This window comes from Salminus brasiliensis, chromosome 19 (assembly GCF_030463535.1).
Source record: "Salminus brasiliensis chromosome 19, fSalBra1.hap2, whole genome shotgun sequence".
NCBI classification, from domain to species: Eukaryota; Metazoa; Chordata; class Actinopteri; order Characiformes; family Bryconidae; genus Salminus; species Salminus brasiliensis.
Window position 1 is genome coordinate 15,012,157 of NC_132896.1, and position 27,286 is coordinate 15,039,442.

The window sequence follows — 27,286 nt, forward strand, 5'->3', positions numbered from 1 at the left end:
AAAATGTGGCATATTGGACATATGGTACATTTTGTTTTCAAAAGAAGTTTGATTCCAAGCATCTTCATTTTTGCAGTTTTTTTTTCACTTTTTGACAATCAGAATCTGATTTTGTTCTTAATGTTGAGTTAACATGATAAATTGATCGATATAAACCGTTTAAAACAACTGATATAAAATATATTCTTACTTTGACCTTCTACTGAAGTCCATTGTGTGGTGTTTTCTGATAGACAACCAAAAATAATGAAAATTTTAAAAATAAAGGGTAATTTGCTAAAGCACTAGGCTAGATTACTCAATCTACTTCATCATTTGAATCAGCTGTTCTTTTTTACTGAGTAAAATTATGACTGGACCAATGGAAATGCTCTGAAAAATACTTAGAATCAGATATGTTTATTTTGACTGTTGGAAACAACACGGGTCATATTGGACGAATGTTTTTGCATGACAGAGACACTTGTATTGCCACATATTAAACCTCACTGGGGGAAAAACAGCCTGCTTTGAATGTATATGACTCACAAATGTCAACACAATTCAACACAAAAAAAAAATCTATAGTGTGTTGTGGTCAAAATAACACTATGAATGCGATTAAACTCTTTTTTATTTTTTATTTTTTCAATGAGGTTTAATTGAGTTGTGAAAAAAAATCTCTGCAAGCTCAAAAAACAAAAGCAAAAGACATTTCATTTTAACTTTGAAGCAATTTATTGCTTAAGGCCTGAGTAGAGGCTGGGATATTAAATCCATTTTTTTCTGTGGCAGCCCCCAAATTATTGATCAGCCTTCCTTTCTTTATAAGATCTCCAACCCTGCTCTTTTTGTGTGATTTAAAAACCTACCTATTCCCCCTATGTCTGAGGGTTCTTATGTCATGTCATCTGTGTTGTCTCAATGTCTTATTTCATGATGGGCTCTGAAAAAATGTATTAGCTCCTAAAGCCTTGCCTGTAGTGAATCATGATGGTGGTTTGGTGATGTTTCGGGGCTGATTTGCTTCCTCTGGCACTGGAAACCTGCAGTGTGTGCAGGAAGCTGAAGCTTTGGTGTGACTGGATCTTGTAACATGATAGTTATCCTAAGAATACCTCATAGTCCACCAAGGTCTGGTTTCAGAAGAAGTCTTAGAAGATTCGAAGACTAGAAGAAGATTCTTGACTGAAAGATTATCTGTTTATCTGTCTGTCTATCTGTCTGTCTGTCTACCCATCTTTGGATCTTGGGATTTGTAGAAGCCGGTTGCTGCATGCATCTATGTCTGTCTGTCCGTCCGTCCGTCCGTCCATCTATCTATCTATCTATCTATCTATCTATCTGTCGGTCTGTCTGTATATCTGTCTGTCTGTCTATCTATCTATCTTTCTATTGGTCTGTCTGTCTATCTGTATATCTATGTATCTATCTATCTATCTATCTATCTATCTATCTATCTATCTATCAATCTGTCTGTCTGTTTGTATATCTGTCTGTCTATCTATCTATCTTTCTGTCTGTCTGTCTATCTATCTATCTATCTGTCTGTCTGTCTGTCTGTCTGTCTATCTGTCAGTCTGTCTGTCTGTCTGTCTGTCTGTCTGTCTATCTATCTATCTATCTATCTATCTATCTATCCATCTGTGTATCTATCTATCTATCTATCTATCTATCTGTCTATCTATCTATCTATCTATCTATCTATCTATCTATCTATCTTTCTGTCTGTTTGTATATCTGTCTGTCTATCTATCTATCTATCTATCTATCTTTCTGTCTGTCTGTCTATCTTTCTCTCTCTCTATCTATCTATCTTTCTGTCTGTCTGTCTATCTATCTATCTATCTATCTATCTATATGTCTATCTGTCTGTCTGTATATCTATCTATCTATCTATCTGTCTGTCTGTCTGTCTATCTGTCAGTCTGTCTGTCTGTCTGTCTGTCTGTCTGTCTATCTATCTATCTATCTATCTATCTGTCTGTCCATCGATCCACATATTAAAAGAGCAGCATATAGCAGAAAAAGCCAGTTACCTTTAAACTTATTTAAATAGCTTTTAATTTGCATGGCACGTTGCTGGTCTCATGAATGGTTAATCCTTTTATAGGCTTGGCTCCAGCTGAGGATGCTGAGCTGTGGGTGGGTTGAATGGACACTGATCTAAAAGGCCATGCCCCCGCCTTCAGTTAAAAAAAGCGCTCCTTTTAAATGCCTTTTATTCATGTCGGTTTAAGCCCCTGCGGGTGGGAAATGAAGGGGGACCAGTCCCCCTCCACGGGACGTTAATTGGAGGTGAGACTCCACAATACGGGCGTATGCTGCTCCGTCAGTTCTTCATTTTGCGTCTAATGGCCTGTTGCGTGAGGGGTGGGGGAGCATTAGGGCGCACACACACTCTCTGAATGCCTTCGCTCGGCCAACAGCTGCCCCATGCGCCGCTCGCCTGCCCCCGTCATTAGAGAAACACCCTCGCCTTACAGCACCCTCACAACACGAGCTGTGACGCAGGAGGGTCGAGCACCGTGCAGGCGCCCACCAACTCCAAAACAGCCCCTTGTGTTTCACACATTGCACCGTAAGTATGGGGACACATTATTAAGAAATTAATCAGGAGTTGTGTTGTATTTTGAGTGATACACTTTTAAAAAATCTGAATTAGATCATGAATAAAAATATGAAAATGGAAAGTAATAAAAATACTAATACATGTGCATTTAAGAAGCACAGTGTCACCAGAGCAAGTTATTATCTTATTAAATGTATTATTTATTTTTTATGATAACTAATAGTTTTTTTCAGAAACGAAATCCTAAATGATTGTAAATGTCACCCTGATAATTAAAAAATATATATTTTCCTCTATTAACTCTATGAATAGAGTTTGAAGTGTGGGTGGATCTGAATTAATAGCCAAACCGGTACAACAGTAGTTCTTTCAACGAAACCTCATGTGGGGTTCTCATGGGTGGAACATAGGCTAGGTGGGTTCTAGGTGGGCATGTGCTCTGAGTGAGTTTGTACATGTATTTTTACTGGGAGCTAGTTGGGCTTCCCAAATGAGCCCTTATTGTTACAGCCTACTGTAATCTCACATGGGTCCCAGCTAAACCCCATATGCAGTGTACAACCCAGATGGGGCCTATGTTTAGTCCTATCACTGACTGATGGGAATCCATATGTGGGGCCAACATGGAACCTGAGGAGAATTACTTATGGTTCCCAGGGCTACCCATACAGGCCCCACGTGCACATATTAGCTGGGTTAGAAGGTCTACAGAACCTTCATGTAATAGTAAGGTTCTTCACACACACATCTCTATTACAAACATGTTTTTATGGAACCAAAAGTGGTTCCTCCATGGTATCATTTTTTTGGTATCACTCACAGCCCTTTAAAGGACCTGTATTGTTTTAAGAGTGCAGTATGGATTTGTGTAAGCCTTGCTGATAATATGCAAGAGTTGTATTAATAACTTTTGATTGACACATCATGAGCTGAACTGGGAGTACTGGAACAGGGGGAAACATCAAGCCATTGCACTGCTGGGTCTTCTGGACTGGGGTTTGGGCCATCAGCTGGAACATGATGAACTGATCTAGAATCAGTAGGTTGTAGTTATTTACCATGTTATTGTTTTCTAAAATACACAGTCATGTCAGAATATTATGACCACCTACCTAATAGTGGAAATGACAACCCTTGGCTCGCATGACATTAGTGAGACATGGCATGGACTGTATCAGGTGACAGAAGGTGTTCATTATAGAGGTTAACTGCTCCACTGTAGCGCGGCGATTGTTGAACAATGAGTCATTGTTCCCCTCTGGCACCAGTAGCCCTCGAGGCTGCCATGTGCAAGAAGTCCATTCTCAGTACACCTTCACTACAGCAGCTCCAGAACATTCCTCAAATTAAGCAGCTCCGCCCGGGACGTCAGATGCCAAGCGAAAGGATTCGCTGCACAAAAAAAAAATATCGTCATGGCAAAGGATGCCATTTGACTGATTTCCAAAAGAGCATGATAATAGGGTACCGGGTGAGTGGTAGCATTTCAGCTAGCTGTGTGAAGTGTTCTAGAGACACTGTAGTGAAGGTGTATGGAGAATGGACCTCCACACATCGAGTGCCTCCAAATAGCATAACAGTGGTGACCCACAGGCCATTGATGCCAGATGGAAACAATCATTTTGGCGAGTGGTCCAGTTAACCTCTATAATGAACACCTTTGGTCATCTAATAAAGTACATGCTACAACGTTCTGCTAGTGTCATTCAAGCCAAGGGTGGTGATTCAGACTATTAGGTAGATAAGCATGATGTTCTATGACTGTGTATAGTACAGGTTTTGCAGGAAGCCAGAAAAGGAATTGGTCAAATGTATTTTTTTAGAGCTGTATGACTGTCAGCAGTGCCTGCTTACAGGACTATTTTTCTTGGCAGATGTGAGAAAACTTTCTTGTTAATCAGTTTTGTGTCTTCTTTGTCTGAAATGATTAAAATGAGTACTATCAGAATTGTGGTATAATCACAATAATACCCAAGCCCTCATGGCTAAGAACCAATATTAGCTGTTGGTAATGAATGTTTCCCCTTAGATAAAGGTAGCAGGTCCAGGGGTTCGCGGACACAGGGAATTGTAGTACACTGAGATGCTGGAGCTGTCAGCTGCTTACACGTGATCACTCAGGTTTGTTGACGGTGGAGCAGATAGATGCTGGCGTTTTCAGGGTGCTCCCATGTCTGTGTTACCTTCTGGCTCTCTCCTTGTAATTAGTTATAGTTATAGTCTGTTATAGTCAGACCTGCCGGAGTCGTCAGACACACTCTGATACTGCTCAACATTCTCTACTCTCCATAAAATTCCTCTCAGAACTAACTCTATCTTTTTACCTTCTCCGGGTAAATGGCCACCCAGCCCGACCTGCTGGAAGATTGCCCGCTGCGTCAAACCAGCTGCCACCTACTGGTCCAACTAGCAGGCCCCCCAACCACCACCACCCATAACAGACCAACACCCTATTATCACTGCTACCTGTTTAATGACCATGTTTAAACCTAAATGGACTCGTAACTATCTGCCACTATTAATATCACCACTATTAACTATCTGCTGTATCAGGTTTGGTAATTTTTATCAATAATGTTTAAATAGTTCTGACCAGAGGAGGATGGGTTGGGTCCCCCTTGTGAGCCTCCGAAAGTTTCTTCCTCCAGCTCTAAGGGAGTTTTTCCTTGCCACTGTCGCCGTTGGCTTGCTCACTGGGGGTCTTTGATCCTTCATGTCTAACGTTATTTCTTCTTTCTTCCTTTTGTCTCTGTCTTTTATTGAATACTAATTATGTAAAGCTGATTTGTGATGACAACAGTTGTAAAAATCGTCCAGAGGGAGATTGTTATTCCTGCACCAGAACTCAAGCTGCCTTACCTTCCTCACTGTAGGCTGCTTGAGTGTTTGGACGTGAGCCAACAATAATGAGTCATGTCATCAGCAAATTCGGGTGAGCAGGGTGTAGAGCAGAGGGCTCTGGACACATCCTGGAGGGCTTTGGTGTTCAGGGCAAAAGAGCAGGAGACCTTGTTCTGAATCCCAGCTGTCTGAGGCCTGTCTGCGTAACTGTTACCTAGTTGCAGAGTGATGAGCTTAGACCATGTAAGTGGAGTTTGTTCAGTTCTGGGGTGCGATGGTTTTATTGCTGAGCTGAAGTCAATAAACAGCTTTCCGATGTAAGTGTGCAAAAGTTTGGGCAACCCTGGCCAAGTGCTTTTAGCTTGCAGTTATACTGTTCATTAAAAATGCCAGTTCAGGGGAACTGTGGAAGTCAATGTGAAATCTGGAGGACCATGACAAATCTAGGAGATAAATGCTAATGTGGCAAGTAAGACAAGGCAATTAAAACCCACATATGACTGCCATGAACCCGAACATACATAAACTTTACGGAAGAGTAATAGAAAGCAAATCTTAACTGTGACCGAGTCACAAAACTCTTGAAGTATGCAACAGAATATTAGAACAAGGCAGATGAGTTTTGCAAAAGATTGCTCTAGACAGATGAAGTCAACATAAACCTTGTTGGCCACAATCAGCAAAGGTTTGTTTGGAGGCGGAAAAAGGAACAACATGTCATGGAAAGAACACCTAGCCAACTGTGAAAAAGGGGTGGATTTTGCTTGCTTTGGGTTGTGTTGCTGCCAGTGGCTTCAGCAATAATGCACGGGTGGAGGGAAGAATGGATTCCATAAAATACCAAACCACCTGTTAAAGGATAGCTAAGGGATGGTTTATTTTCTATTCTAGGATAATTATTTAAAGTATACCTCACAATCACAATGGGCTCTCACAGTCCCATGAGCTAAATTATCATAGGAAAGCTGTGAATGAACCTTGAACAAGCTGTGCATGCATGGCGAAATCATTCAATCCTGAAATGTAATTTTACCCGAAAAATGAAACCATTAAAAAATGAAACCACACCCATGAATCATTTAAGTATTTTAAAAAATACACAATGAGCTCCAAATGGCTAATAACTGGCTAATACTTAAATGCCTTTCCAAATATTTTATTAAAAAGTATCCATCCACAAATCCTGCCTTAAAGGCCATCAAAAAGGTTTGGCTCACACATAAACTTTGCAGATGCATCACCATCGCCATCTGATGTTTCCAATATGGATCCATTATTTCATCATTCACACTGACAGGCAATGCGCTTCCCTGGGATACACTGCCTTCAGCTGCTTTCATCTGAATGCCTTGTTTCTTGTGCTGGGGTTACTGATGTTTTTAATACCAAGATGATGGAAAAATGTGTTGTCCTTTGATAATCTCATGATTTCCCTACAGCTGGATTATACTAATGATGACTGCAAGTGCAATTAACTGTTTTGGGATTCTCAAATCGATATGAAATCAGCTCGAGGCTGTGTATGCTAGTGAAGCACATTGCCTGTGGGTATCATAGGAAATGATAGCTAAGATTCATAATAGAAACACTACATGATGACTGTAATATCTCAGCATTCTCACTGGCCAGGAAATACATTTTATAGCCAGGAAGACAGGACACTGGTTGAGTACTGGTTGCAAGACAATATGTGGATCCTAACAACTAGAAATGACAGAATATTGATTTCAAAGGACATTATTAAATAAATAATTTGGTCTGTACACTGTTTAACCTTTTCTTTTTGTTCATATTGTTTGTTAGTCAAACATGACTAACATAGTGCTTGGTGTAGTGTAGTGTGTAGCAACACTGCCTCCCCATGGCAGACTGGGGTTTGCTTCCCTGGCTAGTCAAACACAAACACTACACTTATATAAGCCATTGGGCCACCTAATACACCTAATACATTTTTTGCCTACCTGTGGAACATGACTCACTCCAAGCCGTTATGTTAAGAGCATCAGCCAAACTTTAAAATATCAAACTACAAAGTAGTTACAGGACATCTTTATTGTATTCATTTATTCATTCTTTTATTTTTATTGAGGAAAAAAGTCTGCAAGTATGAGGATTAATACTTGATTTAAATCCTCTATGTTGATCTAAAATGGCTTTTTGCACTCAAAGAGATGGAAAAAAATAAAAGTTTGATTTAATTATCTAGACTTTACACACAATTTACACATAACACATTGAAATCTACATAATAGGTCTAAATGTATAGTTTTAATTTTAAATCTTGTGGCATTGTGGTTTTAAAGGACGCACAGTGTCATTTATGCAAAGCTCCAAAACTTTGAGTAATAATTTAGGCTTCTTCCTGCTAAATGTCTTTTATACTGTTAACGAGTTCAAACAGGTGCCATTAATACAGGTAATGAGTGGAGGACAGAGAAGCCTCTTAAAGAAGAAGTTGCAGGTCTGTGACAGCCAGAAATCTTGCTTGTTTGTAGGTGACCAAATACTTATTTTCCACCATTATTTGCAAATAAATTCTTTAAAAATCAGACAATGTGATTTTCAGAATTTCTTTTTCTCATTTTGTCTCTCACAGTTGAGGTCTACCTATGATGTCAATTACAGGCCTCTCTCCTCTTTTTAAGTGGGAGAACTTTTAGTGATTAGTGACTGACTAAATTTTTTTTCCCCACTGTACATATGTGCAGTAGAAATTTGGGAAGCTACTTAAAAGTTACAGAAATTTCTAAGATACACTTTATGCTTGGACATGGAAAGCACACTACTTATACCCGGCTCAAATTTCAGCCTGGTCCAGATATTACTTAGTGAGCAATTAAATTAAAATGTTGAACAAAGATTATTTCTAATTCAATTAAAATGTATTAGGCACTAATTAAAAGTAATATAAATACTGCATTACCTGGGTCTTGAGCTATATATAGAGAGAGAGAGAGAGAGAGAGAGATAAATAAGCAGGTCACTTCTGCAATAATCTATTGTGACTATTTTCTATAAATTTGTAAATTGGGGTTTGCAATCATGAACATAAGAAATCTTAAATATTACACAAGACAAGTGACTGAAGGTTCAGCTCACATAAACAAAATTTATTCACAATATTGGCAAACAAAAACTCAAACAGTCTCTTTAGTGAAATGCTGAATAAGCATGAACAATCGGTCTGTAAGGGTAGGCGGCATGATGGGAGCCAAAGGAACATAAGCTGTCTAAACATAAGGGCGTATTCATAATCCACTCATCGTTCAAGCTTTTGCAACAGGGTTGCCCTGGGCACGCTGGTATTCCTGCTGCAGGCTGGCTAGGACTTCTCGGTGCTGTTCAGACTTTCGCTCCATCTCCTTCAGTAACGTTTCATAGCGTTGGCTGAAAAGAAAGCATGGGTTCCACAGACATAGATTAAATGCAGGTTTATGCTGTATGACTGGCATAATGATAATACTGCTTCAGACAAATATGTAATGTGTGTTTGTCTGGCAAAACGTTGCTACTACTGGAGAATACTAATACAAAAGATTTCGCACCATTGTTTGATAGAAAAGGGACACAGGTGCAAGCATAATGTCACTGAATCTGCACAGTCACATTTAAGACCACTGTTATTACACAGCACTGAAAACAACTAATCTGAACACATCCAGTCCACACTGCATCATACAGTTTCTCACAACTCTTACACTTACACTTCACCGTTGATATACTCCAGTCTTTTGCCCACTGTTGCTTTGGCTTCATCTAGATCTTGTTTCACCAGTACTGGACCAATTAGCTTGTAAACTGTATTCTGGCTATCCAACAAATCCAGCTCCTGAAACACAAATAAAAGGCATTCCAGTAAAGCACTGTCAGGCCACATCGCAGCTCTATTCAGAGCTATACGCAAGATACAAGAAGTCAGATTTCAAACATCTGATAATTCTTCATACTCCTCTCCTTACCTCCTTAACTATGTTATTCTCCGTCAGCTGAGCCTCCAGTTTCTGTCGAGCTGACATGCTTTTACTGACGTCTGCAATGTGAAATGTGCAGGAGATCATCACAGAGGGTTCCATGTTTATTGTATTGCCAACAACATGTAAACAATTTTTTTTTAAGTAAACAAATAAATGTTAAGTGATTAAAAAAACAAAAAAAACTGACATTTACTGGTGTCAGAGTAAAACAATATTTTCCACAAGAATTGTATAGTACATCTGGACAATTACCATAATAACAGTAACAACATAAAGAAAGTGAAAGGTGCAAGGAAGCAAAGATGGGAAAATGCAGACTCAGTCAGAGATTTAATATGAGAAACAAAGCTGAGACTCGGGTCAAGAATGACACCAAGATTTCACGCAGTAAAGGATAAGCTGGCAGACTGACCAGGCAGAAAAAAATGCAAGCTGGACAGGCAGAAATGGTTGATTTGGAACAAACAATCAAAAATTGTAATAGTTTACTATAGGACACAAGTAAACAAGTATTACAGCCCTGCTGAAACCTTCATCTTAAGATCAGCGGTGGCTGGTAGCGGGTTCGGATGGTGTAAACTGATCTTTGATGGTCAGGGTGATTGAAAGCTGGTTATCCAAATGAAAACATACCCTATACCCTATAACACAAGCTAGCTGAATAACCAGCTATTGACCAGCATAGCGTATGTTACATATGTTGATTTTATTCATGCTGGTCATCCAGCTTGATCAGGTTGATCATGCTTGTAGACCAGTTAAAACATAAAGCTTAAACAAAAATATACAATATGCTGGTCAAGAGCTAAGCTGGTCAACCAGTTTAACCAGCTTGAGCTGGCCAGCCTGAGAGTACATGCAATCTGCTAAACAAAATGAACAACTTTATTGTGTATTGTTTGTGTTAGTTTTCCAGTGTGTCTAATTTATATATTATAATTTATATATTATATTATTAGTCATTTTTTTTCCTCAAACTACATAAATGTCATTTCAGAGCGCAATACTACTTGCAATTTGTTGCATCATTAACATGAAATTTTGCCAGGTCCTTTGCCAGGCTCATTTAAATCCCTCAAATTAAAACACTCAAATTTTCAACACTGTAAATAAGCGAGCGCAAAGCTGTTTGCTAGTAAAGACAGAGGTGACTACAATAATGGTTTCACATGGAAATATGACCAGATTTTACACAAATATGACTGATTTCACAGCATTATGCAGTTCTCAGAAGCGTTGACCTGCCCGAGTCACCAAAAATACATACTGCAGTTAGCAGCGTTCAGAGTCTGGGGTACCACCACCAATGACACTATTTATTATTAACTATAATACTAACAGTATTATAATTACTGTTAGTGAAGCAGTGGCTGGTGTGCTGAGCCTGGCATGGCAACAACAGAGATGCTATTCTCCCTATTGCAGGCCAGCGTGATTTTGAAACTGTTGTTTTAAGGTAAAAAATTATACATAAATGTTGCTTATGTTAAAGTATAATTCACAGCAATATATGTATAACTCACCCACTTGGTGGAAATAATACAGTTCTAGTATGAAACATGCAAATAACCCATAGGGAGAGCAGCCTCCACACAGCAGGGTTAGCTAGCTTTAACACAGCGTTACATACTGCACAACCAATCAAAACAAAAAGCTCACTTCCATATAATTTTAATATTTATTTCATATTAATACATTTGTTCATGTAAATATAGTTCAGGTTATCATGTTCATCAAGTTTGTAGCTAGTCAAAACCAAATTTGCCATTTTTGACAGCGTTTTTCTTACCAATGGATGCAGATATTTATGTAATTATGTCGCTTTTTTGCATTTTAAGAATTTGAAATGGCAATTTGGCTCAAACACCTCATAAATGTATTGATTTTTCGTGTTATTGTATTGTATTATTGTGTTATATTGTATTTATATTTTTAAGGTAATTTAGCGAGCACTACGTCTGTTTACTGTCTAATGAAAACAGACGATAATGTCTTTATTTAACTGGAAAAAAACCCTCATCGTGTTATAACGAGTTCGTGATTCTATTACAGACAGTGAAGAACAGGGTGTGTATTCTCTCTTTCACGGAGTCGATGTCGGTCTGCCTCGCTCTCTCAAACACACACACGGACACACATAGCTACCTTTTTGGACCTGCTGGTACTTCTCCAGTTCAGCCTGCAGCTTCTTTTGTATCGCGTCTGCCATGCTGACAGTCGACGTACACTATGCAGAGTTATTAAATATGAAGAATGTATTTAAACCTGCTGAATACGCCGATTTCACTCTTCAGCCATGCACACTAGACGTGGGCGCAGCGATAATGACGAAATCATCCTGCGTCTAGTCTGGTAGCAGAGTCAGAGCGCCCCCTGCTGTTCTTGTTACCGTAAACACAACACCAGCAAAGCGCCCCTTAAATACACCAAATCACCTTAAAACACACCTAAACACCCCAAACAAATGTAAAACATAAAAACACTCATTATACACATTAAAAAAAACAAAACACACACAAGACACCTCAAAACACATTTTGACGTAATATAGCTTATATAGCTAACTACTTATATTAGAATCTCAATGTTAAACACCTATAAAATTACACAAATTACTGATCACTAATTAAAATATACATTTTTACAATTAAGTAATCGAAGTGAATATTTAATAAGTACAATTCCAAAATCAAATTTAGTCGAAAATGAATTAAAATTTAATTTAAATTAATTAAAAACTAATACAATACAATTTTCACTTGAGAATTAATAATAAGTCTTACATACTAACATGCAATTCCTACTGGTAAAGCTGTGTGTTATGTAAGTGACTGTAAATGTTAATGGTTTGAAAATCATGTGTAGGACAGATAGTTCCTCCTCCTGCGCGGTAGGCGGCGCTCTCTCACCGCTCATACAGCGACCTCAGCGTGACAGCAGTCCGGCAACATGGCAGCTCACATGGTTTGAATAGTATGTGAGTTGATGTGAAGGTCTTTTCGTGTTTGTGTGATCACAGAAGTCGCTCCACCAGGTACCGTGTTTTTACGCTCAGTCTTTAAACAACAGATCTTAGCGCTTTTGCTGCTGTACACTCTGAGGTGAAACCTGGCTGCAGGGGGATGGAGGGTTTGATGGTTGTGTGATGCTCAGTGTTTGCTTCATGGAAGTGTTGCCATGCCTTACTACATAGTCAGTAGCAGCACTACCTAGCACAGGTGTGTTGTGTGTTCATATGGGTTTAGGTTGTGTTTGTTAACGATCAGCAGATACTTCACATTCCCCTTCTAGTGTGTCCAGTCACACATTTATTAACACATCCTGCTTGTTTGACTTTTGTTGAAAAAGCTTTCACATTTAGCCCTGAAAAACAGGAAAGGAGAAAATAAAAAGTGTAAGATGTTACAGTGACATGCAAAACAGTTTGACTGGCACCCCATTTTTTGTTGCTGTGTGAATAGTCAAGTTAAGGTTTGTCATTTTTGCATGTCTGGGCATGGGATATTTGGGCATGGGAGGCCTGTGCATGGGAGGACTGGGCATGGGAGGCCTGTGCATGGGAGGACTGGGCATGGGAGGCCTGTGCATGGGAGGACTGGGCATTGTGAGGCTCAGGTAACGAGCACTAGCAGGATACAGGATCGCTGTCCCATAAAATCCCTGTATTCCATAATGTGAATCTGTGTTCTTTACACTGTGTCAGTATTGCTCTAAATAATATTATATTGTGTAACCTGATGCCCTTGTAGTACAGCCTAGACCTAAGACTAACATTTTGTTGCTGTCAAGCAAAATTGTATATCCATTTTTGCAGTTTTTTACTTTACTATAATTTGAATGAGTGCGCAATATCATAATAATATTATTATAATATATATAATATACGTATGTGTGTGTGTATATATATATATATATATAAACTATATTTTATTGTGATGCACTTGTGATGTGTCTTTATTAGCATATGTGCACATATCATTCAAAAGAGTGTAATTAGTTTGATTAAAATCAATGTATCTGAGAACATTTTTTTTGTTTTGTTTTAAAGGAATGCGCCACTATAGATGTGCTTTGTCTGTGTCAGAATATCACAATAAAGATTGTTACACAAATGTCTTTAAACAGCACAAGACATATTATTTCTGTATAGCCCAGCCCCAGTTTTAATCTGACTTTTGTTCTGTACAGTTGGTTCAGAAATCTGTGATAAATGGACTAATTAATTGAGAATTTCCCCACTGCGGGACTAATAAAGGATTATTTTATTTTAGGATTATCTTATCTTAGAAACGTTCAGGAATGACTTGGACGTCCATCAAAAGCTAGGACGGTTTTCCCTTCTCCTGAAGTTGTCATATTGTCATCAATAAATAAATAAAAATAATATGCAAGTACAAGTTAAAAAATAACAGCAAAGTGTCAATGTGAATAGTTCAATAGTTCATGAAGCTACAGAAAGAGTACAGTAAGGCTTACTGTACTTTTAAAGTGTGAGTGTCCATAGCAGTTGTGTAATATAATAGTAATAACATGACTGAGTGGCAAGAGTAATGGGGTTGAACTCACAGCTTCATGATTCTTCCAGTAGATTGATGGACTGTGGGTAGAAACTGTTCTTTATCCTGTTTGTTCTGGACTGGATGCCTCCTGGATTGGTAAACAGGCCTATGCTGGGTGACTACTGTTCCACCTTAATGTGGTTTCCTCAGACTTGGGACTGATAGATGTCCTGTGAGGCACCAATGAGAGTTTGTCGAGAGTTTGTCGCTTATGATGTATTTTGTTGTCCTTGCCATTCTTTGAAGGGCCTTGCGGTCACAGGCAGCTTCTGTGGTGCATTTGCAGACATTGGTGAGCATATTTGGATGCAGGCCAAGCTTCTTAAGGCATCACAGGGAGAGGAGGCGCTTTTTTTCATCGCCTTTTTCATCGCCTTTGTTTTGCTGATGTTGAGACAGAGATTGCTGTCAGAGTGGTGCTATAACAGCAATCTCTGTCGCAGCATCAGCAAAACAAAGGCGATGATTGTGGACTACAGGAAGCTGCAGAGTTGTGGTCTCTCGGCCTTTCCACATCAATGGAGCTGAAGTGGAAAGAGTCAGCAGTGTTAAGTTCCTCGGTGTAGCGCCTCACTGATGACCTCATCTGGTCCATCCACATCAGCACAGGTGGGAGATCTGCCCGTCAGTGTGTCTTCTTTCTTAAGTGAGTAGAAGAGGAACACATTTTTTAGCATTTTAAGCATTTTGTACAATTCATAATCCGCGTTAGGATAGTCCAGATGATGAGAAGCTTTTTAAGTATTCTGACTCCCAAACAGTCGGCAGCCGAGCCAAAATTAATGATGCTCATAATGCTTTATTTATCATTAAGAGACGGCTGTGAGAAGATAGCAAAGCGTTTCAGGTAGTTGTTTTTAATCAGAAATGACAGTTAACAAAATGATGGAGGTCAAGTTGAGAGTCTGAAACATGGAACTTGTTCTCCTATTGTCTACTAGTGTTGTCATGCTTGAGATATATTAAACAATTTCAGAATTTCATTTACACAATTTCAAGTGTTTTTCGTTTAACACAAATGACCCAATTTTGACATATAATGACCAAAAATTTTTAATAATGAGATCAGAGCTGCCATTTTTAAATGTAAGTAATAAGGTTATGTCCAGATTATTATGCCACATTATATATAATGTGTATATATTATATATAAATATATTATATTGTGTATATGTTTATATATAAATATATAAAATCAGGCTCTGCTTCTTCTACAATACAAACCAAATGGAGAACTGGCTATTTCTAGAGAGCCTATATGTCTAATACTTCAACTGATTCGTCATGAGAGCCCTAGATAAGATTATATTTTTAAGGTAAGGTAAGCTTGCTACTTAATTATTAGCGAAAGGTATAGGCCTGTAGGTGCTCCAAGCCATGTTTCAGTTTGGCCCATTAATGCAAGATAATGCACCCCAGTGTTTCCGCTAGAATTTCTTCATAATAGCAATACGTACATATAGCTGAAACGCTGCACCCTTCGTGTTTCTGGTTTATCGTCTATATCAGATATTGTAGTCAGATATTTAGACCATTTTGCCTGTAGGCCCATTTTAAAGGTGTTGACAGTTTGAGAATTGCATGAAAACGTCATTTAAAAACATTGGTTTTGGCTTGTGCTGAGTTTCAATGTGTTTCAATGAGTTTTAGCGGACAGGTGACAAATGACAAAACAGGATAAGCGTAATGAGAGGCATAATGAATGCAGATGCTATCAGACAGGTGTGCTAAATGGTACGGTTGAGTTGTTCACATCTTATCATGCTCTGTGGCATTGATAAAAATGCTGAGCAGACCCAGCTGACCATGAGGATGAATTTAGATGGCAAGAAGACGAGATCCAAGTAACTTTTTAAAAGAGGGTTTATTTTCTGAGCACAGATGGTGGGAGCTTCAGTCATAAAGACCTCTCAGTTGGCCGGTGTTTCAATTGAATCTGTAACTAAATCGGCATCTGCATTTGGCATACCCCAAGAAAATGGTACCGGGCTGCTGTAGTGAGGGAGTGTGGTGGCTTTTTTTTATGCTGTAGGGGCATTTTGCTGACAGGTTTGAGTCCACTTGTCCCCTTAGAGGGAAAGTTGACATCAAATCAATACAAAGTCACTCTGATGGAATACATTATGCTATGAGGAATCTTTCCTATACTGATGCGAGTGGTGACTTCCAGGATGACAGCTGCACTTCAAAAGCTGTCGTTTCTAAAACGGTCACTGACCCACCATGAGTGTTTCAGGTTAAAAGGTGCAAGATTACTGCTAGCTTCTGTGCTAAACACAGGTGAAACGTGTTCAATAGCATTGATCAAACAATACGATTAAAGCTGCCATTTTATTTGTTTAGTTTTAATGTATTTTTAAAGTAAAAATGTAAAAATTTGACATTTTAAAGGGAATCTTGGCAGACATTTGGACCACTTAGCTCTTAGGCCCATTTTAATGGTGTTGACGGTTTGGGAATTGCATAAGAATGTCATTAAAAGTCTCGCTTGCAGATTTCCACATGGGTTTTGGCTTGTGCTCAGAATTACAACTGAGTTTCAGTGGACGGTGACAAATGACAAAACAGGACGAGCGTAATGAGAAGCATAATCAATGCAGACGCTATCAGACAGGTGTACTAAATGATGAAGTTGAGCAGTTCACATCCTATCATCTGATAAATGGTAAATGATGAGCTAGGAAACCTTCACAAAAGGCATCATTATAAACATTAAATATTAAAGGTTCTTCTAAGCAGCATTGTGCAACAGTTTGGTATTTCTGCTTTAGTGCTCCTTCTACATCTGAGAAGTGGAATTCATGCTTTGACCCACCCCTTGATGGCAGCCTTCACACTGCACAACCTCTTGTCTCGTGATTGGGAATCTTTAGAGATTGTGGTTTGCACGCTATGCAAGTGATCAGCGGCACAGGTTCAGAAATGGCAAGATCTTTAGGGGCAGGACCAGGAGAAACCCGCCATGATGCCTTGCATGAGACACGCTTTGTTTGTCTTTGAAAATGTCTGTAAGAGATGAGTGATGCAGGTTGATTTCCTTGAAAACACACAAGTTCTCATTGTCTCACTAACAGTTCTCACTTTCATGGCCGACAGGATCAGATATTAAACCTGCCAGATAATTGTGGGAGCACATGTGAGACATTGGTGTTTACTCTGAGCTCTCAGATCACATCTTTCAGCGGTTTACACTTATGAACCGAGCCAGTGCCAAGCAAACGCCAATAGGCCTCCGACCTGAGACTGTTGTTGGCAATCTCCAAGAACAGTCAGCAGCTAAAATTGTGTAGTGTGAATCTGGCCTTTAGGACATGCATTTCTGGACAAGCTGAGAGATACAGAACCATCACATAAGAGAAAGAAGTGTGTGGACTGAGGTGTAGAGTAATATTACAGGACTTTACACAAACATGACTCGGGTTAAACAGTGTTACACAGTTTGCGCAAGCTTTGTCCTGCCAGAGTTACATAGTGCAGTTAGCAGCATGCTGAGCCCGGAGTAGCAAAAACAACAGTGATGTCCTCCCTGTTACAAGTCAGTTGAGCAGGATCGTGATTTTGAAGCTGCTATTTTAAGGGGGGAAAAAAACAAAACAAAACAAAAAAAACATAGTGTTGCTTAAGTTGATGCTAAAAAGAACCGTTTTTCTAAAAGAGCTGTGTGTGAGAAACCATTTAAAAATTTAAGGAAGTTAATGTAAAGGTTTTTTTGCCAACTTAAAGATTCTTCATGCTCAATCGCAATCCACATCGCTCAGTGAACCCTTGGTAGCCTCTTTATATTTAATAGTCTAGATACTGAATAAAAGATGACCTGATTTCCAGAAGGCGTAAACTTAAAGATGACAATTCTTTAATTTCTTTAAAAGCCCCCCTTTGACTAGGATCATAGCTTGCAAAGACTTTTTAAAGCCAGTTCTCAGAGCCTCTCAGTTCTTGTTTGGGGAATTGTCATCTATTTTTCCTTGTAAAAGGCTTCTAGTTCTGTGAGCTTCTTGGGCAATCTTGTGTGCAAACAGCTTTAAAAAATGCGTATGTCAAAAACTTTTAATATTGCTTCCTTTTCAAAGCACAGTATTTTAAGATATTTCTTAGCTTAATATTAATTCACAATATATTATCCTTAGCCAAGTTATTCACATGTTAAAATGGCTGTTGATTAGGCTCGATTCCCTTGGTTCTCCTAGTAGTGAGTGGAATGGACAAAAAAAATCATATTCACAGTAAATTTAAAATAAAAAAAAAATTACTATTTGTAATTTGTAATAAAGTATTAAAACAATTAGATAACGGTAAACCTTTTGTTCACTGTGGCTTATTTTACTACAAATACGCACATTGAATGTTTAAGTTTATATACCTTAAACTAATGTACCAATATTCACACAATATCTATATCGGCAATAAAGGGGAAAAATTAACAAAACCACCCCCCGCCCCTTTGCAGCTCCCCCTAGCACCAGCAATGCTCCCAACAGAACTTAACACGTCTCCTCCGACACATGCAGTCCGTACAGGTCTGCTAACAGGTCCCCAGCTCCGCTAAAAGATGCCTATGCCAACATCGCTGTGTGTGAGTGATGAGGAGAAAGAGCACCATCTACCCAACCAGAGAGAGCATGGCTTATTGTGCTCTCTCAGACTCCGGCTGCTTCTTTGATTTAGTAACTATGGAGGCCGTGCTTTTTCTCACAGGGCCATTGAGTGATGGATAACTTTCTTCAGTAATTAAAACAGTCATTTAAAAACTGTATTTGAGTTTATTCAGTCTTTAGTGCCTTATAATAAATTCAGCTTCAAAAGCTTTGGAAACAATTCACTGGGGCTATAATGCAAAAACAGAATTAATCAGGAGGGGATAAGTAGTTTTTCACACAACCGTAAGTAGGTGCACATTTCTTTGACCTACAGTTATTACTGTTACTGTTCTTTGAGTGGTATATGTGTGGGTATACAGTCAAACACAGTGTTTGTCAGCTATAAAACCTGGAGCATTTAGTTAGTGATTACACGTCTCGTGATATTAATTGTATATATCTTGAAAAATGTCTTTAAATATTGTGATACAATATTTTTACCATATGGCCCAACCCTACCGTGAAGGCTTTGAAACCAAAAAGCAAAAGGTTTGTCTGACCATAAATTCTAAGCCAGACACAAAAACAAACGTCGACAAGTCTTGCATTTTTTTCCAATAAAAACATGGTGGAGCATCTGTAGGCCTGCAACCTTGTCAAATCAGTCTATGCAGCATGCTTTCCAATTAGTCATACATTTAAAAAAATAAATACTACAGAATTCTATCTACAAGCTCTTGTGATAAATCAATTAAAGATTAAAAAACAGATTAAAATTAATCATCCCTATGAATTACCCACTCTCCTACTGCTTACTAAACAGATACTGACATTTACACAGTGGCATGCTTTGACTGCAAAATACCTTCAGGAAGATTTAGCAGACTCTGAAGTGGTGGTGCACTGTTTCACTACTCTAAACAAACCTGATGCATTTTAGAAATGTTGAAAGGAAGTTAATATAGCTCTTTTGGCAACCATTAAGTATATCTGGAGAAATAAAGGTTGCAAAATTTCATGAAAAGACTATTAAGCATGGATTGATTATCCTATGGGCTTCTGTTGCATCCAGTGGCACAGGGGACATTTTACTGATAAAAGGAAAAATGGATTCAATTAAACGGCAACAAATTCTGGAAGAGTGTTCATAAACTTTCAGATTAGTGTTTTAAGGACTGCAGAAATGACAGCTTTACCTTTTTATTGTTCAGCTCTGTTTTTCTTAGGGATGCACTGATACCACTTCACTTTTCACTTGATTTCCCCTTTTTCGATACCGATACCAGATTTTCAAGTATCTGCAGATACTAAGTACCAATACTGATTAACTGGATAGATAGTTGTAAATCCTGATATTTATGGTGTAATCCCAAATAAGTTATAATTTGCATTTACTGGTAAAATAACTGCACAATGAAAAGTTTCAGAGCTATGACAAAATTTAAATTGACACAGTGCAGAAAGACGTGCAATTAGGGAATCTAAACTGAATCTAATAAAAAAATAAAAATTCACATTTCAGTTCAGTGAAACAATGGCAGTTTAGAAACAAAGTGCTTATTCAGCAATTTCACATTCACTTTTTCTCTATATAAAAAGGTACTAAACTTAAATGTGGCCTTTAAACAAGCTGCTGAAACAACAACAAAAAAAAAACACATGAAAACAAAAAGTGCTGCAAATGTAGAGAGGCTGGATTCATGGACCTGTACATTATTTTGATAAATTCACTGAAAAGCAATGCTTTGAATTGACATTTTTCAGCAAATACAGCAGATACTTTTTCTGTACATCAGCATGTGCTTTACTTCATCTACTTAAACCAGTCTAATGGCACTGTTTGTAATAAAACTTGCAGCTGATCAGTGTTTATTAAGCACTAATAATAATAATTCTATACTCTGTATGCTTAGAAAATAGTGTGCATAGTGTTATCACAATAACAAAATTGATCACAATACGATAAAATATCGTCATATTGCCCAGCTCTAGTTCACATGTTTGGTCACTTTTCCTGCAGTATTCAAATGTATTGATAATGGGCAGGGCTGGAATTGTTTGTTTGTTTTATTTATTTAGTATCAAGTTTGCTATAATCTAGTGTATGTTTGGATCTAAGAAGTAGGTGATTTAACTCTGTTGTTCATGGTTTATTATTAAGACTTTATTAAAGATGACCACCTATAGCAAAATGTTGTCGTGACTAGAGTATTTTCAGTGAACAACCTGAACCCTAAATTCGTCATTTGGTTATTAGTCCTACTGCAGAAACCACTGTGAATTATTTGATAACTGGTCCTGTTTTAGGGTTGGTAAAATGAAGCTAATTGTGGCAGGAATGTAATTATGTGAACTGAACTGAATGGTTTAAGGGGGTTAAACTAATGGCAATTTGGGTCATGCTTCGCCCAGTGATTACAGAGCTTTGCTGTGCCTCTGGCTTCATTTTTAATCAACAGATTGTGTGAACTAAGTGTCTTGAGACAATAGTCAAGCTGTGCGAATTTTAGGCTGGAATTTCATTGAATGGCAAGCTGTTTGGGTGAGTTTTTTCTTGGCCTGCAGATACTTTCTATAACCAAGGCGTCTCCCTCTGTGGCTTCCAGAGAATAACAGATGATAGTATGTAATTTGATGGAAATGTCTGCACTTAAGCTATGACTGAGTTTAATATGACCCAGATATTAAGTTAAACCTAAGGAATAGAAGCAAACAGTTACTGATTTGATTAAAGAGTCTTTGCAGCCAGGTGCCAGTTGTTGTGGCATGAAACGGGTTGTCAGTTGGGGAAATGACTTCTTACTTAATGTCCAGAAGCAGGAAAAGTACATTTATAGCCTCAATGTGTTCAACTGCATTTTATTCCTGTAAGAGCTTGTTGTTCTGGGCTGCTGCTTGACTATGTGAAGGCCAGTGTAGTCCTGGGAATGTGTTCAATGTTGTGGCACATTCTTGCTGATTGTTGTTGTTACAGTAAAAACAAACTAGAATGCAGTCATGTGGGAATTCTGCTCCAATGCCAATATCCAGTACCTTTCCTGTACATGCCGAATACTGAGTTGGTCCCCCTAGTGTCACCACAGCTCAAGGTTTAGACTCCACACAACCTCTGAGGATGTCCTGTGGTCTCTGACACCAAGACCTCTCCAATTTATCCAAGCTGCAGATCCTTTAAGTCCCGTAAATTGTAAGGTGCGGCCTCCATGGATCACATCAATGAGCCGTAGGTGCCTGTGACCCTGTCACTGGTTCACTTGTAGCGCTTCCTTGGTTCACTTTTAACTGACCACTGCATACCAGAAAACCCCCACAAGACCTGCTTGATGTTTTGGAGATGTTCTGACCCAGTCGTCTAGACATCACCTTTTGGTTCTTGTCAAAGTGGCTCAGATTCGAACACCTAAAAGATCACACCTCTTGATGGATGTCACTGTAGATAAAGATAATCCATGTTTTTCATGTCACCTGTCAGTGGTGTTAATGTTATGGCGGTTGGGTGTACATGCGCATGCAGAAATGTTTATGAAATGTAGAATTTGAGGCTACATCTTCCTGGATTTGCGTTACAGACACATGGAATTTATTTGTAGTGGATTATAAATGCAAACTTTCTAGAAGTGATGCACAAAAATCTTCCTTCTTGGCTTTAAATAAATTCAGGATAATTTTAATAACACTTATGTTATTGATGAAGTCTGTGAGCTTAAACTATACTGACAGTAAATAAAAACATACAATTTTTTATTCAAAAAAGCTAACCATGTACAGTCTGTACCTACAAAATCCGGCGTCCTCAATTATCTTAACAGCTGGCCATCCAAGGTAGTTCTGCTTATGCGTGGTGTTGGCACTCAGCGTCTTTGGTGATTTCTTTCTTTCTTTATTTGTTTATTGTCATTTAGTTGTTTTTAAAAACGGTGGCTACAGATGGCCTTGTCTTGCTCGCAGAGACGTTCCTTTTTGCTTCTCTTTCACTGAATTCTGCACATTGACTGGGGTACTGTGTTTTCAGGTGGTAAATCAGACTTGTAGTGAAGAAGTCCTTGTGTGCCGTGTTCCCACTAGATGCTTGGCGTGACAGTGATGTATAAATCATTTCTCTAATGTGCCCCATAGAGAGCAGGAAATGCGTTCACACAGCCAACGTTTTCACTGTTGATCTGCTGCTGGTCAGTGCAGGAGAGCGGAGGAAGTACACAGTTTTTCAGTAGTCACTATTTCTAGTTTTTACTACTGATAAAACTATTTGTAGCATTGTTTTGCCACGTCATTGTACGTTTATTTAATGCTCCCTGTTTCTCTTTTGGCCAAAAAACTTTTTTTTGCCCATTTCGTGGCATCTCTACTTTGTAGCACAGTGGTAGTGTGTTGCTTGAACATGTTGCTCTTTCAGATTCTAAAAAATTACGCCATCAAATGAAGTATCAGTATCAGTTCTAATGCAGATATCTTTTGAAGCCAATATATCTTTGAAACCATCCGTGGCAGAGAACACACACATGCCCGCACATACTATAGTGTCCAATGGGAAATGTGTGAGCGCACACCTGCAGAGGTAGGTCACAGGGCCGGGGGGAGCAGTTTGGGGTTAGGTGCCTTGGTCGAGGTCACTGTATAATGGTGAATGCTGATGGAGGAGAATACAACCTTCTGGCCCAAAGCCTGCTTCTCTAACATTTAGGCTACGGCTCATGATGACTCCATGATTCCAATGTCGTCCTGCATCCCCCCCAACAAATCTGGTGTCCAGTTGTTAGTAGGAACAACTGCCAGATTCCAATTATGTCAAAAAAAATGTTAAAAAGGAGAGAGCATGGATCTATTATTTATTTATTTTTTCCTGATTTTGAGAAGCAGCTTTCCATATCATGGATACCAACCTGTCATGCTGCCTGATTTGCTCCCTTTTAGTTATTATTCAGTTACATACCTGCATTTCTCACTTTCATTGGAGTGCCTCGACTGATCTTATATGGATGAATGCGGTGCTGATGCCATGTTTGCTTTTAAATGAATGCTTTTTGATGCAGCAGCATTGATTTAATTGGCTCTGCTCCAGGTAGTTAGGGAATGTAAAATTGATGCAGTGGTGATTTTGGCTTTTTAAAAAGTTTTCACAAACTTCACCTGAGAGTACTAGCTCTTCTCTTGGAGGCCTGACGCACCCTCTCTTAGTCCTGTCACTATCAATATGCAACTTCGGGGTTTTGGTGGTGTTGGACAGAATGCTAATGTGTCGGGATGCTCCCTGAATTCTGATATTCCTTTGAGCTCTGTAGCTTATGAATGCTTGTCTATGGGAGTCACAGTATGGATATAGGGCACAGAAGTCACAAAAACCTGTGCTTTTCAGGCTTTGTTTTTGGTTTCATAGCTTTGTGGCAAACTATGATATATCTCACCATCACACTGACATTTCAGTGTTGACAGTGGTGCTCGGTCATTTCCAGCCAGAAGGTGAGAGGCAGGAAGCGTCCAAATGTGTGCAGTCTGCTTTTCCACAATGGTAGACATTAAAATGTAAAATTCAGTGATCCATCCTGGAGGGTGCTGCTGCGAGGCTAGTTGTGGGGAAAATGCTGCTATGTTAGCCCTGGCTCATTCCATATTTAAACCCTGCAGCTGAGAATTACCATTCTCCAAATCAAAAAATGCTAATTTGGCTTCCTCAGCCATTTTCAGTATTTTTTTCAACTTCCTAACCAAGTCCTATTTTCCGACCATGACTTTATTCCACTAATGTATATAATGTATATAGTAAAAATACATGCCAAATCTTCAGAAGCTTAGTTTTTAATATTTCACTTTTATTTATGCTTAATTTCTTCTGTGAAGAAGCTCCCAGGCCTCCTAATCTGTAATAGGCCTGTACTTCTTGTCTAAAACTTGATGGTTATTTGTTACTATTTATGTTTCAATCAATTAGCCCTTATTGCTTAGAAATTAGACACTGCAGTCTAGTGGATATACAGTCACAGAGTGAAAATAACTGACATCCTCCTTATTTTCTGAATCTAATATACTAGTGGGGGGAGTAAAACATGGCATTTTTCATCACTTCATTAGTTCATACAGCAGAGAGCTAATAAAAGGTCTAGATTTTTTTCATATGAATGAACATTATTATCATTATTATTCCTACAACTACTTCTACTACTACTGTTGTTAATGAAGGTGACCTTGGGGCCTTATAGAGGGACCTCTAGCCAGAAGACCATAATGGAAACAATCAGATTAAATGTTATGCCAAATTAAATGCCAAAATGTTAGGTGGATCAATGACAAATAAGGTTTTTAAAATGATAATTAAAAACTTATTTCATTTAAAAGGATGTGATACGCATCCTTGAGAATTTTACAATTTAGAAAATGTCAAGCAGTGCAGACTTGCAATAACAAGAAATGTGAAAAGGTTATTTACCATAATTAAAACCTAAATATCATAATTAAATAATGCCTATTAAGGGTTGGCATGATTAGAAGAATATTATGCATATTGTCCGAATTTAACGAACATTAGCCCACAGTGTCATTACAAAGAGCATTCATGGTCTTGTTTAATTGGACAAGACTGGACAAGAATTTATCTGTTTATTTGTTCTCTGGAACAGATAAACATGAACCTGTTGGCACCATGCCCAATGCCAGGCATGAATTAGATAGGGCTCCGTCCAGTGCTTTTAGGATGAGTTGGAGAGCTGGGGATGAGATGGGGGGATTTATCAATTAATATCCTGACCTCACTAACACTCTTGTTGCTGAATGCAATCAAATCCTCACAGCAGTGCTCCTAAGTAAAAGGCTTTCTTTGAATAGGTATTATTATTATTATTAATTTTATTTATTTCATTTATTTGTTTTTAAATATACACTTGATTGAGCAGGTGTCTTAATACTTTTGTCCATATAGTGAATGTTGAGTATTAAGTTGTGAACCCAGTTACGTGAATAGGTTTGAAATGAATCGTCGGCAGAGTGTATTGTTACACCTCACCTTTTAGGTTCCTCAGTTTGCGTATATGCAGTTGCGCCACCTCAAATTTGTGGACTTTGGGAGGTGAAAATGTGTTTTATTTTACTAACCTGTTTATGTTCGAGATTATGAATCGCTTAATTAATATAACTTACTGTTTTACTGCAGCGCTTCTCAGTTTTGCACCAGGATTGTTTAGTGCCGCCTTCATAAAACTGCTACAAACGCACAAAAAAACAGGCGGCCTCACTGTGATTTTCAGTCCATTGTGTGCAGCGTTCGGTGTGCTTTTCTACCTCGGGCACCATTAATATAATTGTGTACCTAGTAATTTCACCACTAGAACTCTTTCTGTGATGCATGAATAGCCTACTTTAGTACACTTCCTTTACCATTTATTTCCTCGATTCAGCTTATTTTGTAAAAAGCGCAAATTGCCCGCTCAGCGAGTCTTGCAAATTGGTTATTCTTGTGTCAGTACAAAGCTGTTTTCCCATGTGTGCAAGTACAATTTGTCTCAAACCTAAAATAAATACAGGCCTATCAATAGAGAGGCAAGTCGGATGAACTGGCTGGCTTTCAAAATGCCAGGTTGTAAATCTATATATGCAAATGAATCGGTGCAGTGGGACTGATGTCGAGCTCCTTAAATCACTTCATAAAGTCTCCTTTGTCATTTTTAGTCTCAGAGCTTATAACTCCAATATAGACTACTGCTGGTGCTGCTGCTGACTTCCACAGACTCGTTTGAGCGTTTCCTCGTTTCCTCGTTTTCATCCAAAACAGTCGATTAGCTTGAACTGAGAATACAATTAGCCCCCACATGATTGCGGTGTCTGTCTGCTTCTTTTTAATCTCTGAATTGATGACTTAGGAGATTTGTGCTATATTAGGCCAATGCAGTGTGTTTGTAAACAAGCAGGAATTAACTAAATAAGAAATAAATAAACATGTAATCATAAAAAAACTGTATTCAGGCCTAAATTGTTCGGCATTCTCATCAAACTGGCCTAGTTTTTGCCAGTGTAACTCTGATATCAGTGCTTACATTTCCATACCTGTCACACACACAGAGAGAGAGAGAAGCTCTGTGATCCAAAATCTAACCAGATCAAAAGGGATCATTTTACGATTTGTTGTATATTTCCATCCTTTGTTCGCTGTGAATGTGGTGCGAATAAAAGTGGCTTTGAATATTATGTGCATGGCTAATGATGTGATGTGATCTAATCGTTTCTCCAGCGAGATTAAACTGAGACTAAAAAATAAAGGCAAAAATAGGAGCATTAGCAGTTGATGGATTCAGTGGATCAGTGTTGAAAGTAAGCTCTTTGCTTTATTCACTACTGAATCTGTGCGTTAACCAAGCCCGCTACCAAAGATGTCACGCATTGGCCAGGCCAGCTTCACATTTTGTGGTTTCAAAAAATAAAAAAGGTGGCACAGTAACAGTTTAATTGGCTTTCAGCATTAGATGTGTCCTTTTATTCAGTGTTCCCTTCTGTTTAGACTGGCCTTAGGCACTTACAATAGCCAGCATCCTGAAATTACTCCGCTGCCATTTAAACCGGGTTTCACCCTACCTTGTGCAGCGAGTAAACAGAAGAATCCTTTTAGAATTTCTGCTATTCAGTCAGAAGCTGTTCCAGGAATGAATAAGTGCTTCAAAAAAACTACAAACAAAGCCCACCTCCCTCGGTCAAGGTCAACACCACCACCACCACATTTAATGAAAAGGAAGTTCATGCACGTCTGTTTAAAAAAAACTGCGTTGGAATGGCAAGACCCTGGAAGACAAGACCTTTCAAATT

The 27,286-nt window shown here is 38.6% G+C and overlaps 2 protein-coding genes across 3 annotated transcripts in view; one reads left to right on the plus strand and one right to left on the minus strand.

Moving 5' to 3' along the window:
* Positions 1 to 8,475: 8,475 nt before the first annotated feature.
* pfdn6 (prefoldin subunit 6) lies at positions 8,476 to 11,696 on the minus strand. Its single transcript, XM_072663563.1, has 4 exons — positions 11,512 to 11,696; positions 9,352 to 9,422; positions 9,097 to 9,221; positions 8,476 to 8,779 (listed from the first exon to the last, which is right to left on the minus strand). Exons 1-4 carry the CDS (start codon positions 11,573 to 11,575, stop codon positions 8,659 to 8,661), a joined length of 381 nt encoding a protein of 126 aa, XP_072519664.1. The 5' UTR covers positions 11,576 to 11,696; the 3' UTR covers positions 8,476 to 8,658.
* A 593-nt stretch (positions 11,697 to 12,289) lies between these two features.
* Positions 12,290 to 27,286, plus strand: part of mrpl11 (mitochondrial ribosomal protein L11) — a 47,445-nt gene continuing 32,448 nt past the window's right edge. The window contains exon 1 of one of the 2 annotated variants that reach the window (XM_072663670.1): positions 12,290 to 12,339. The gene's annotated coding sequence lies outside the window, so the exon portion shown is untranslated. Of the gene's footprint in view, positions 12,401 to 27,286 lie in introns of both variants that reach the window. The other variant, XM_072663669.1, reaches the window with a different exon arrangement.